This window comes from Scyliorhinus torazame, chromosome 11 (genome assembly GCF_047496885.1).
Source record: "Scyliorhinus torazame isolate Kashiwa2021f chromosome 11, sScyTor2.1, whole genome shotgun sequence".
In the NCBI taxonomy this organism is placed as follows: domain Eukaryota; kingdom Metazoa; phylum Chordata; class Chondrichthyes; order Carcharhiniformes; family Scyliorhinidae; genus Scyliorhinus; species Scyliorhinus torazame.
Window position 1 is genome coordinate 187,561,400 of NC_092717.1, and position 14,129 is coordinate 187,575,528.

General features: G+C 47.5%; 1 protein-coding gene across 1 annotated transcript in view; it reads left to right on the forward strand.

Moving 5' to 3' along the window:
* LOC140385722 (unconventional myosin-Id-like) overlaps window positions 1-14,129 on the forward strand; it is a 264,080-nt gene that overhangs the window by 156,973 nt on the left and 92,978 nt on the right. The window contains exon 16 of the mRNA XM_072468175.1: window positions 3,898-4,105. Within this exon, the coding sequence (XP_072324276.1) occupies window positions 3,898-4,105 (208 nt within the window). The remainder of the gene's footprint in view (window positions 1-3,897; window positions 4,106-14,129) is intronic.

Here is a 14,129-nt window from a genome sequence, read left to right on the forward strand (position 1 = left end):
CCCAAAGATGTGCAGGCTAGGTGGATTAGCCCTGCTAAATTGCCCCTTAATTGGAAAAAAGAATTGGGTACTCTAAATTGATATTTTTAAAAAAGAATGCGGTTCACCACCACCCCCTTAAGGACAATTAGGCCCAGCCAATGAGGTACACATCCTCGGAAAAAATAAATGAAATATCACGTCCGGCTTGGTCTCAGTGCATCCCTGGTCCAGCGCAAAGCTGAAAATACAATTGAACAGCTGAAAAACAAGAAGTCTCTGAGGCAGCTGGAATCCTTATTGAAATTGTTAAATGTGGCAGAGTTACACTCCTGGCACAGCTGCACAATAACCCTTATCTGAGAAGAAGAGTGAGTGCATGTCAAGGCATCTCAAGGATGCTATGATCATCATGGGGTGCAATTTAATATAAAAGAAACATAGAGTCCTGTTTTGGGCATGTTTAGCGGGGTGTTTGTCAGTGCCTGCAGTGCCGAGAATGACCCCGCTATTGAACAGGACTCTAGGGTTTTTTTGGCCTTTGTCAAGGAACATCCCGCCGGGCCCCACTTAGCCTCATTTCCTGCATTGACAACAGAGACATTTTTAAATACCGTCCTGATTTCTCAACCCCCCATTGTGATCTCTGGACCCCCGCAATGCCCCAACTTACCAACTAGGGGGTCCTGTCTGTGTGGAGTTTGCACTTTCTCCCCGTGTCTGCGTGGGCTTCCTCCGGATACTCCGCTTTCCTCCCACAGTCTAAAGATGAATGGGTTAGGTGGATTGGCCTTGATAAATTGCCACTTAGTGTCCCTCTGCTCCTATTTGCTTTGAAAACTTGAATGATCGACAGCAGATGCCTCAAAACACACGAGAAGTACGACTAGTGGTGCCTCCATATCCAGTAGTAAGGAAGGTTAACATAAGTAACCTCTCCCAAGCCAATATGCCCAGCACCAAAGCACTAATCACTCAAAGCCAGCTCCGCTGGGTTCATTTGCCTGACACCATGGGCAAAATTCTCCTACCCGCCCCGCCACATTTCTGCGCCGACCGGCCGGCGGGAGTCTCCGTAACACCGGCCGGTCAATGGGGTTTCCCATTGTGGGGCACCCCCACGCCGTCGGGAAACCCCCGAGCGCCGGCAGAACGGAGACTCCCGCCGGCGGAGAATGACGCCCCAGATTCCCGAAGCAACTGCTCTACTCGGTTGGTGCAGGAAACTTGCAGGAGGACATTTTAGGGATGTCCTCAAAGCATCTATGAAGACGTCCAGCATTCCCATCAACTCCTGGGAGACTCTGACTTGTGACCGTCCAAAATGGAGAAGACGCTTTTGGGAAGCCACTGAACACATCAAGAGATTTGGTGGGAAAATTCAGAGGCAAAGTCAATGCACACAAACACCCAAACAACCCACCTACCCAATTCACCAACACTACCTAAACTGCATGTGATAAAGTCTGCAGATCATGCATTGGACTTAGCCATTTCAGAGCCCTTCCAACTGGAGTGGAAGCAAGTCAACCTCGATCCCAAGGGACTGCCTAAAAAGAAGGCATATTTCTCTTCCTTCAAGTCTGAAGGAATGTCTTTGACCTGAAATGTTAACGATGTTTCAGATGCTGCCAGAACTGCTGAGTATTTCCAGCATCTTCTGTGTTTATTACCCTATCCATATTGAACTCATCCATCACAGTTTTCCCCATTCATGTAGTCTGTCCATGTTTCTTTGTAACACTGTGCTACCAGCTACTGAAGTTAATGTGCCTCCTAACTTAATGTTATCTGTAAGAGAGTAAATAACTCTCTCCCTCTTCCTCCGAGCCATTAAAATATATACATTGAAAAGCTGCGGTTCCCATACAAATCCATTCATCACAAGCCATCAAGCAGAGGACAACCATTTATCTCTATTCTTTCTTACCTTGTAACAAATTATCAACCCTTATTATGAGGTAAACTCCAGTTCTATGTGCCATCATTGATGCCAATATAATCTTGTGTCGAGCCTTATTGAATGCATTCTAAAGGACCTGGTAGCTAACATGCATAGACTCTCCCCGAAATCTCTTTGAAGCTGAGAGAAACAGGAGTGGCAGAGCTACCCACTCCAGATTCTATTCAGGAACGTGGTTACCTTGTCAATCAGTAGAAGGATTCAGTCTAGTTCAAGGTACAGGGTGTCATGTGAGAGTACCTTTCAGAAATGGGGGGGGCAATCCCCCAATATTGAGCCCAAGTGTTTGCGCCTTCGTGAACGCCATCGCGTTTCATGATGGTGCGAACCGGGCCCGGGTATGACCTATTCGGTCGGTCACAGGGGGCCAGCACGGCACTGGAGCGATTCACACCGCTCCAGCCTCCTTAAGAGGTGCCAAATGGGCGCCGCGCCAACCCGCGCATGCGCAGTTGGGCCGCGCCAACCTGTGCATGCGCGGGGGACTTCTTACGCGTGCTGGCCCCGACCCAACATGGGGTCGGTGTTCAGGGGCCGGCCGCGCCAGAAAGTAGGCCCGGGGTGGGGAGAGGCCTCCCGCCGATTGGTGGGCACCGATCGCGGGCCAGACCCCATCGGAGGCCCCCCCCCCCCGCGGTGAAGGAGCCCCCCTCTCCCCCCACAGGCCACCCCCCGACCGTTCCTGCAGAGTTCCCACCGGCAGCGACCAGGGGCGAACGGCGCCGGCGGGACTCTGTCGTATCGGGGTGGCCGCTCGGCCCATCCGGGCTGAAGAATCGGCAGCCCCGCTGATTCCAGCGGCCGGCGCCGTGCTAAACGCGCCGGCGCAAATGGCACCGATTCTCCGCACCTCGGAGAATCATGCGCCGGCGTCGGGGCCTCGTGGCGCGGTTGCGGCGATTCTCTGGCCCGGCGCGGGGCTCAGAGAATTGCCCCCTGGGTGTTTATAAATGGGTATGTATATAAATATCTGTAGTGAGAGTACCTTTAAGAAATGGGTGTTTATTACTGCAGTGATGTCAGAGAGTGGGTGGGACTGGGCTGTCTCAGCTTTTTACTTTTGTTTTAGGCTGTTTGCTGCAGGGTGTGCTTTAGTTTCGTTTTCAGTTTTGGAGCTGAAGCCAGACAGAGCAGGTGTACAATTGATCTCTCTGCCATGAAAAGACTATCTCTTGATCATTTGGTGAATTTAGAATTATAAATGTTCTCAGTAGTGAATGTAAACCTAATGTGCTTTTGTCCTATGGATGTTAAAAGGACAGCTTAAGGATTACTTAGTGTTGTATTCTTTGGGGGTTGTATTTGAATTAATGGTTGCTAAGATGTTCACTGTATGTTTTAAAAAGGTCTACTTGAGTTCATAGAATAAACATTGTTTTTCTTTAAAAAATACTTTTCCATTTCTGCTGTACCACACCTGTAGAGTGGGCCGTGTGCTCCCCATACCACAATCTATTAAAAGTTGTGGGTCAGGTGAACTCCATGATACATTTTGGTATTCTCTAAACCCTGGCCCATAACAAGGGTTACTGAGGTTTCCACAGAGGGACTGCAATCCTTCATCATCAGCCACATCAAAAATTCTGAGAATATTATGGCACAGAAGAAGGCCATTCTGCCCATTTATCCATGTCGACCGGGAAAATGCTATCCTGCTTCATCCCACTTTCCAACTCTTGGTCCATAGCCTGGTAGGTCATGACACTTGAAGTGCATTTCCAAGCACATTTTAAATGTGATGAGGAATTTTGCCTCTCCAGCCCTATCAGGCAGTGAGTTCCAAACCCCTACTATATGGGTAAAAAAATTCCTCCTCAAATTCCTGCGATTCTTTCTAACAATTCCATGAGCCTTTTGGTCCCAGTGGTGAAGGTACTCCTTGTTATTTAGAAATGTATGTCCTATCAGGTATGTTAATCAATTGAACATGCTTTAATATGTGCATCTCATTTCAGGTATAAGATGATTTGTGAGTACACTTGGCCCAATCACCTCATGTCAACAGATCTGGAAGCGACCCGTATGATTATAGACCAACATGGCTTCCAGCAGGATGTTGCCTATGGGAAGACAAAGCTATTCATTCGAACGCCACAGACACTGTTTGGACTGGAGTCAGTCCGAGCAGGAACAATTCCTTTCATTGTGCTCTTCCTGCAAAAGGTAAATTTATTACGTTAGATTGGAGTGACCTCGTAAATGAAATGAAATGAAATTTGCTTATTGTCACAAGTAGGCTTCAAATGAAGTTACTGTGAAAAGCCCCTAGTCTCCACATTCCAGCGCCTGTTCGGGGAGGCTGGTACGGGACACTGTGTGTCCATCAGAGCTGCTGGTCTGCCTTGGTCTGTTTTCAAAGCTAGCGATTTAGCCCTGTGCTAAACCAGCCCCTCAGAGTAAACTGTCGAGCTTTATAGCACAGAGAGAGGCCATGAGACTCATCTTGTCTGTTACAGCTCTTTGACAGTGCAATCTAAAACTTAATTCTATTTCCCCATAGGCCTTCTGTATCTCTCTTTGCCTTCAATAGCCATTCAGGTTTCTCTCAGGAGATGCAATGGTCTCTGCCTCCCTGTGGTTGATTTGACTCTTGGGGGATGAGCTAAGGGGGTGTTGATTGGCCAACTATTCCAATTTTGAAATGAGGCTCCAAATTTGGTAGGCGATTGTGCGGTGCCAACAATCAGCTCTCCAGATTGAGACCTCAGGTTGGGCCAGGGTGGCTGCCTGCCAGGTAAGCTGACGTGGGGAGAGGGAGGTGGGGGTCATTGCAGTTGAGGAGGATGGGGATCCTGGGGCAGCAGCAGCCCAGCACTCTTGCTCCTGCAAAGCTCGCAAAAATAATTGAATAAATCTTCAGGGGTCCCTTGCCGGTGCAAGTGTTTGGAGTTTGCACTCCACAGGTTCCAGTTGTGACCTAAAAAGCTAATCAGGGTGTTATTTTTATGATAGGACCTCAATTTCCATATTGAATTCAGGTTGTCTGGGGGTTGTGGGCACCCGATTGTAGACCCTTTCACAACCGAGTCAGCCACTCTCTGAATGGGGGGGGGGGGTAAGGTGACTAACCTCACTTTACAGGTATTGCTGCCCCTTTTCCTGCCAGGTGAAGGTAATTAAAATTGACCCCACCTGTGGTAAAATATTTTCTGCTCCTTTACCTTCCTGAGCAAATAATTTTTTCTTTACGCTGTCTCATGCTCGATCAAAAACTCCAGAAGCAAGGTTGGATGACAATTGAAGGCTTTATTGGACTAGATGTTTCTCCCAGCAGCGCAGGTACAGAATGCAGCTGCTAGGGAGACACAGACTCTTATACTCCGTCTTACTGGGCGGAACCAGCAGGCAGGCTTCATCAATGATCTTCCTGTCTCAGGTACCTCCCACACCAATGATCTTACAGCCTCAACCTAGGTACCGTACTACCCCTAATACAGACTACCACATTCACACCCTGTTAAAAAAGAGTCCGGCGGGGATTCTGGTCTCGCGTCATACAGTGGTAGAGGTTATGGTGATACCCATCGGTTCTACAGTGTTTTGCCTTATTACATGTCATAACTATTTACAGTATTCATTTTACATGTACATATCAGAATGAAGCAATTAGTCGATCGGGGGCCCTGGTTGTCCTCTGTGATCGTCGCAGTTTCGACGGTGATGCAGGTGCTGGCTCAGGCATCCGTGACTCCGGGAGCGTGACTTTGGCTTCTTCGGTAGCTTCGTCACCACTGGGTGGAATCAGTGGAAGAACCGGTCCACCTGGAAATGGGAAAGCCGTGGGGTGTGCCGGTGGGAGGGAGGGTGGGGTTATAGGGGGGGGGGGGTGTGGGTGGGGATCCAGCGGGCGCCAGGTCCCGTAGGGAGACCGTATCCTGCCGGCCGTCGGGGTACGCCACGTAGGCGTACTGAGGGTTAGCGTGAAGGAGCTAACAATGGGTCCGACTTTTGCGCCCGCACATGTTTGCGGAGCAGAATGGGTCCAGGAGCTGCCAGCCAGATTGGGAGCGAGGTCCCGGAGGAGGTGTAGAAGTCAATATTTTCCTGCTTCTTTGACTGTGGTAAAGACTCAACAAGAGTTTGTCATGGTAAAATAACAAGCCTTTATTTACAAAAGACCGCCTGCAGTTTTGGCTGAAACTTGAGGTCGGTGAGCAGTTACTACCACTACTGATTCCTTCTCAAGTCCGCGCTTTTACAGAAAATCAGTTCAGTATTTATACATTATTATTATCAAGATTGCGTGACTACAGCTTAGTCAGGAATTCGATCGGAAGTAGAAACGTAAGCAGTGTCATGAAACAGGCATGACCTGTTGATCTTCTAGGACTCTTTGTCTCATCCCTCATACCATTATCTTGTCCTTTGATAGAACATTTAAAGGTCGGAGAAGACGCATCCATTCTTTATCTTGTTTTATTCATACCGTCCTGGGTTATGACGAGTTAGCCTTATCAGAAATTACAGAGGTCAGGCATTTTGGAATAGCTTTACCTTCTTTGATCTTATTCATGCTTTAGGTTATGCGGAGTCAGCCTTATCAGTCTTACAGGGGTCTGGTATATTGGAATGGCTAGGTCAGCTTTTCTTACATTGTACCAAATAGTTGACCAGTTTTCCCATCATGCCATTATTTAATTCGCACAACATCACATTCCCTCCTTTTGTCATATCATAACAACTATTTAAATAGGTATATCCATGACTCGATTGAAAATGCATTTACACAAGCAACCAAGCAATCCTATGCCTAGTAGCATTAGTAGTAGTAGCATGAAGGCCTTAAAGATCCAATCAAATAATCCGTGACCTAACCATCCTAGCCAACCCGGTGGGTTATAGTCGTGAAATTCATTGCCAATCTCTTGAATTTGATCAGCCTGTCTCTTAATGTATCTTAACCAGGCTGGTGATATTTTCAGAGCCATCTGGAATATAAGTACAGCACTCCTGACCTACAAGAGCGCTCGTTCCTCCCTGCGAGGCTAACAGATAATCCAAAGCCAGTCGATTTTGTAATGCCACAGTCCGGACAGCCACCAGCTCAGCTGAGACCTCGGCAAGTGCCTGTCCAGTTTTCCTGGCTTCTGCTGCCGTTACGTTGTTCCAATGTTGAGGCCATGTGGATCAGTTCGTTGGCTGCCTTACCCGTTCCACACAATGGAAAGGCAATCATGAAGAACTGTTCCGTTTTAGTAATAGTCCTTTTGGCTCGCGAGGGGTAGTGCTTAAGGGTGGGTAGGTGACGCATTTGGGGTACTATATATCCGAGAAAGCAGGATCCTGTCCAATCAATGGGGAGCCATGGATATACTTTCGTGCCGCATATGAAATATGTTCCATTATCGGCCGTAAAATCTCAGCTAATGTCATCCAGGGGATTGGGGATGTCTGGCCCCATGAGCTATTAGAGGTTATATTCCATACCCTGGACCAATCACAGTTAAACATGCCCTTGTTGAATATGCCTGGTACCGGTCCTTGCCAGTCAACTGTCAGGTTGCACCTACTTTGCCCCATCGACTTTCCTTTCCCTGATTTATTAAAACCCATGGAACCTTGAACATTATTCGAATGGACGGTGAGGGAGGGTGGAGTCAAGGCATGGTTATAGGTAGGTTGATACGAAGCTGAAAATTTAGTCATGTCATAGCCAGCAGATCTCCATATTTCCATATCTCCCCTGATCCCTGTTTAATTTTGTCGTAAAATCCATTCAACTGTCTCTGCGATATGGAAGGGGAGGGATTGGAGAGGTATTCCTTCCCTCAAATGGACGGGGATGTGAGTACAAACCCAACACTTGCTTACATTCAATTTTTTAGCATAAAGATATGACATATATAAATTGGTATTGGAATGCAGTTCCTGGGTAGTTAGTTTTTTTTACTACCGAGTGGCCATTAAGACTAAATAGCCCAGAGAGTTCAAAAATTATAATGAAGATCTTCATCCTGTGTTCACGTCTGGGTTGGAGACTATCTTCTTGCAATTGGATAGATGTATCCAACTTGAACGTCCTTCAAGCTTGACGGACGCCGTGTCGGCAGTACTCGGAAAGGTCCGCTCCAGCGTTGTCTTAGTTTCTTTCCATCCCAGTTCTTCACCAATACGTAATCTCAGGGTTCGATCATTGGATATCGAGGGACGGCTGTCCCTGCTGTCACTGGGAGATGAGCCTGTTTCACCTGTGAGTGGAGAAACTTCAGAGAAAATGTTAATTGCTTCAAATAGTTCTGCATCTGTTCCCCCATCACATGGAGGTCTACTCCCTCCAGGGGTTTTTCATGGGCATCCCAGGGAGTCCTCATTGGCCGACCACAGATTATCTCTGCAGCTGACAGTCCGGTCCGTGCATGTGAAACAATGCCAAGGGTAATACCTTTAGCCAATTTAACCAGTTTCTTCAGTCAATTTAGATAATTTTTCTTTTAAAGTCCCGTTGGCTCTTTCCACAATGCCTGCTGTCTGCGGGTGGTACAAGCAGTGCAGTTGCTGTTTAATTACGAGTGCTTTGCACAATTCAGTACTGATCCGAGCCACAAAATGTGGTCCATTGTCTGAGCTCACCATTTTGGGTACCCCAAAACGAGGAATGACTTCTGTTATCAACAACTTCACCACCGTATGTGCAGTACAATTCGTGGTGGGGAAGGCTTCAATCCATTTACTAAACACATCGATTATTACTAAACAATATTTATAGTACTGTACTTTTGGTAATTCAATAAAATCAAGCTGTATATAGGCAAAAGGGCCACCTGGCAAGGGAGTGGTTCCTGGAGGGCATTTAATGCCTTTACCCTTATTATGTTTCATGCAAATGAGGCATCGATCTAGCTGCATTTGCGCTGCTGTATTCAAATCTGGGTGCCACCAAGTTATCAGGAGTAGCTGTATCATTCCCTCCTTGCCAAGATGGGTACAAGAATGCAAATAATCAATAAGTACTGGCAATAAAGAATTCGGAAGACAAACTTGACCAACTGGAGTAAGCCAGAGGTCCCGTGTCAAGGAGTGCGAACACCCAATTGACTTCCATAGTGCGCGCTCAGAATCAGAGGCGTCTCTCTGTAAATTTTGAACCTCAGTTATCTCTGGCATGCCCTTCGTTCCTAATACAGGTACCTGATTTAGAGCCTGATTAGTCCCACTGGGAACAATCAAAGAGGCTGATATAGCCGCAGCCTGAGCAGCTGAATCAGCACGGCATTCCCTATTTGAACAGGAGTGTCCCCCTTCGTGTGCGCAGCACATTTAATAATTGCCAATTGATGAGGAAGCTGAATAGCATCGAGGAGATTTTTAACCCAAAGAGCATTTTGAATGGGAGCTCCCGCAGAGGTGAGAAAGCCTCGTTGTTGCCAGAGGCGGTCAAAATCGTGGGTCAAAGGCATACCTAGAATCGGTGTAAACGTTTGCACTTTTATCTGCGGCCAAAATACATGCTCGAGTAAGGGCGAATAGCTCGGCTTCTGGAAGGCTGCTGCTTCCCAAACGTCAGTATCTGTGACAACGGCATATCCCGACTGTGGGATACCAGTGAGAGAAATGGAGGAACTGCCATCAACATAAAAAATGAGATCTGGATTGTCAATAGGCCGATCAGTTAAATCCGGGCGGTGGGTCAGCAAGGTTATCGGGGGGCTGCTCGATGAACACAGCAGGATTTAAGGTAGAACAGTAATGAAAAGAGAGGGAGGGGTTTTGCAATAGTGAAACCTCATAGCGGCTCAAGCGGGCTTGAGTCAGATGCTGGGTTTGCTGAGAGCCACAATAGAGTGCGAGGTATGCACTTGTACTGGCTGGTGAAGGGTCAGATTAGAAGCCGCCTGTGCTATCAAATGGACAGCCGAAAGAATTTGGGTGCAGGGAGGTAGACCGCAAGCTACAGGATCCAATTTAGTAGAATAGTAGGCGACCGGGCGACATCGGTCACCGTGTTCCTGTGTTAGAACACCAGTGGCACATTCATCAAGGACATTAACGTACAACTGAAAGGGTCTGTCATACATAGGTCGTCCTAGCGCTGGGGCGGTAGCCAGGACGTCTTTGAGAGTAACAAAAGATTGCTTTGCTGAATCGGGTAGTTCAATCTTAAGAGGAGCCTTTTGAGAGGAGTAAGGAGTTAGTTCTTTAGTATGGACCTTAACATTCGGAATCCATTGTCTGCAAAAGTTCACCAGTCCTAAACAAGTTTGCACCTGCTTGGGCGAAGTAGGAAATGGGATCTGCAACATAGGAGTAATACGTTCCCAAGTAAGGGAGCGATCAGTAGCACTTATTAGGACACCCAAAAATTTGACCTGTGTGATGAACGGTTACTGCCTTATCATCATGTAAGGTGATGTCCCCTTTAAGACCAGGCTTGGAACCCTGGGGACTCCGCCTCTGGCTCCGCCCATCTGGGAGCCATACATAAAGGCCTGCCTCATGGTCTGTATAGCAGTCAGCTATCGTCCAAATCTGTAGCATAGTTATTAGCCTAATAAAGCCTTCTTTACAGTTTAATCTCTAAGCATCATTATTGAGGGTACCTCAACCTGCCGTTGACCTTTATGAACTTTAGCGGGCGGGACCGCATATCCCCACGAATGGAGGCGGATGAGCAGATAAACGGTGTCACGCTGGTTAGCGACGAAGTCAGGGCTGGCAACATATTGGATAATGGTGGATCCACCAGGGGGTGCTAATGTCGCTAACAGGGAGTGCAGTGCCTGTGAAAAAAGGGTTGGAGAATTAATAAAGCCCTGTGGGAGCCCTGGTTGCCCTTAAATGTAAAGGCAAACAATACTGTGATTCAGGGGCGAGGGGTATCGCAAAAAAGGCATGCTGTAAATCCACAAGGGTAAAAACAGTCGCTTCAGGTGGGACATTACTAAGGATCGTAGCTGGGTTTGGGACAATAGGATTGTAAGGGTTCCACGATCTAATTAATACGCCGGAGGTCTTGGACCAAAAGCCATTCGGATGGTCTTCCTATCTTAGGAACTGGAAGAATCCGGGTTTACAGGGCGATTGGCATGGTATCAAAATTCCCTGTTGAAGAAAAGATTGAATCATGACCGAGACTCCTTCTTCAGCCTCAGGGCGTAAAGGGTACTGTGAAATGGAGGACAAGGGCATCTCAGGCTTGACATTAATAATGACAGGAGGTACATTAGTGAGACCAACCTCGTGTTTGGAAGCGGCCATAAATCTGTGGGGACTCCCGAAATCGGAGACTGGACTGATCGATGGTGGTGCAATGTATCAGTTAGACAGAATGGTTGGGAAAAAAATTCTAAAGTGCCTTCGGGGAAGGTTTGCCGTCCAGCAAAGGAAGGATCAGCTTGTCCTCGTAGTGCAGCTGCCAGAAATCCCAAGGATTTGCCACTGTAGCCTTCGTTGACATTAAGGGTCATGTGGGATGCCACGAGTCCCGACTGATGCCAGAGTCCGTGGGGCACTGCAACAAGAAAGGCAGAACCTTCTTTACCCTCAGCGAGGCCTACAAAGGAAATGGATTGTAGAGAACCGAGAGCCTCTTGGTAAATGCTCTCCAATTCAGTCAAGCATCCCGTATGATTGTAGCAAAGAGTTACATGTGGATGGGGAATATCTAAGGGAGGTGAAAAGTGGGAGGGATCAAAATTAACTGACCACCACTGTGGAGTAGTAAAAAGGGGGAAATTTCAAAGCTGGGCTTGCGGGATAGCTGATATTGTAATGCCGTTATCAAGGCAAACAATTTCCACCTGCAAGGGACACAGCAAATCACGTCCGGCCAGGTTTACACCGAGAACCCGGGTAACCATGAAAGGAATGCAACATTCCCGGCCATTGCTTCAATAATGAGACACAGCCCGTTTCATTTGCGATTTAGAATTGTCAGACCAGTCCATGTTATTAGTTTTAATACTGGATGCTACGCAGTCAGGCAATACCTGCATTAGTAGAGCATTGGATTGGGGAGACTGTGTTCCTGCATTAAAAGCAATATCCCCGGAGTAAAGAGTGTACACGCCACAAAAGCGGTCAAAAAATTCTGAACCGTCTTCCTTTGAAGTGGGGGTACATTCAAGGAGTCTGGAGATGTCCACGGGCTTATGGAGAGCCCGTTTTAGCACGGGGAACATTAAAGTGTGTTGATCGTCCTCCGTTTGGTGTGCGCCGCTGAAAGCCGTCCATCTGTCCCCATGAAGTCCCAATTCATGTTTACACCTTTCCCCTAACTCTGGGGGAAGTGATGAAAAAATGAGTGAATACTGATCACGTGCGGTAGCCCCGTACATGGTCGCAGTTTGTCTCAGAAATTCAGTAAACCCTTCTGGGTCGTCTTTACAGAATGGACATTCGGCCATGATCAAACATTGTTCCGGGGGTTTAAAAGCCTGCCACACCCCAATGAATGATTCATCATTATCACCAGCGTGGGGGTTTATAACACTCCTAATGGGATAATTTGCGGGGGGGTGGTGGTGGCGGAAAAGCCTCCTCCTCCTCCTTAGGCTGAAGTGATAAATCCAGAAGAGCCTGATTGACAGAAGTGTAGGGTTGTTCCATATTTAGGAGTTGCGTTTGTGACCTGGTACATGATGCCACGGGAGAAGTGACAGCGGGAATTTCATTGGCAGCGGGACCATAAGTGGGAGGATGGACTTGTGATGGTGGCAATGAAGCAGCGGGAGCACTGGATAAAAGGAGGGTCTGGGGGCCAACTCCTCCTCTTCCTCTGTATCGCCTGAATAGGGAAACATCGGCATGCCAGGGCAACTGGGAGGATCCTCATTTTGTTTAATCTGATGGGCTAGTCCTACCTGCCTATCACCCGGTGATTTCTTATTGCTGCCCTGTCGTTCTGTCTCTTGATGCTTCCTATCCCAAAGTTCACATTCCAATTTTAAAATTTCCCAATTTTTTGATTTACCGTCCACACACTCAATCCCTTTTTTACGGGCGTTATACAAAGAACAAACAAAGAACAAAGAAATGTACAGCACAGGAACAGGCCCTTCGGCCCTCCAAGCCCGTGCCGACCATACTGCCCGACTAAACTACAATCTTCTACACTTCCTGGGTCCGTATCCTTCTATTCCCATCCAATTCATATATTTGTCAAGATGCCCCTTAAATGTCCCTATCGTCCCTGCCTCCACTACCACCTCCGGTAGTGAGTTCCAGGCACCCACTACCCTCTGTGTAAAAAACTTGCCTCGTACATCTACTCTAAACTTTGCCCCTCTCACCTTAAACCTATGCCCCCTAGTAATTGACCCCTCTACCCTGGGGAAAAGCCTCTGACTATCCACTCTGTCTATGCCCCTCATAATTTTGTATACCTCTATCAGGTCGCCCCTCAACCTCCTTCGTTCCAGTGAGAACAAACCGAGTTTATTCAATCGCTCCTCATAGCTTATGCCCTCCATACCAGGCAACATTCTGGTAAATCTCTTCTGCACCCTCTCTAAAGCCTCCACATCCTTCTGGTAGTGTGGCGACCAGAATTGAACACTATACTCCAAGTGTGGCCTAACTAAGGTTCTATACAGCTGCAACATGACTTGCCAATTCTTATACTCAATGCCCCGGCCAATGAAGGCAAGCATGCCGTATGCCTTCTTGACTACCTTCTCCACCTGTGTAGCCCCTTTCAGTGATCTGTGGACCTGTACTCCTAGATCTCTTTGACTTTCAATACTCTTGAGGGTTCTACCATTCACTGTATATTCCCTACCTGCATTAGCCCTTCCAAAATGCATTACCTCACATTTGTCCAGGTTAAACTCCATCTGCCATCTCTCCGCCCAAGTCTCCAGACAATCTAAATCCTGCTGTATCCTCAGACAGTCCTCATCGCTATCCGCAATTCCACCAACCTTTGTGTCGTCTGCAAACTTACTAATCAGACCAGTTACATTTTCCTCCAAATCATTTATATATACTACAAAGAGCAAAGGTCCCAGCACTGATCCCTGTGGAACACCACTGGTCACAGCCCTCCAATTAGAAAAGCATCCCTCCATTGCTACCCTCTGCCTTCTATGGCCTAGCCAGTTCTGTATCCACCTTGCCAGTTCACCCCTGATCCCGTGTGACTTCACCTTTTGTACTAGTCTACCATGAGGGACCTTGTCAAAGGCCTTACTGAAGTCCATATAGACAACATCTACTGCCCTACCTGCATCAATCATCTTAGTGACCTCCT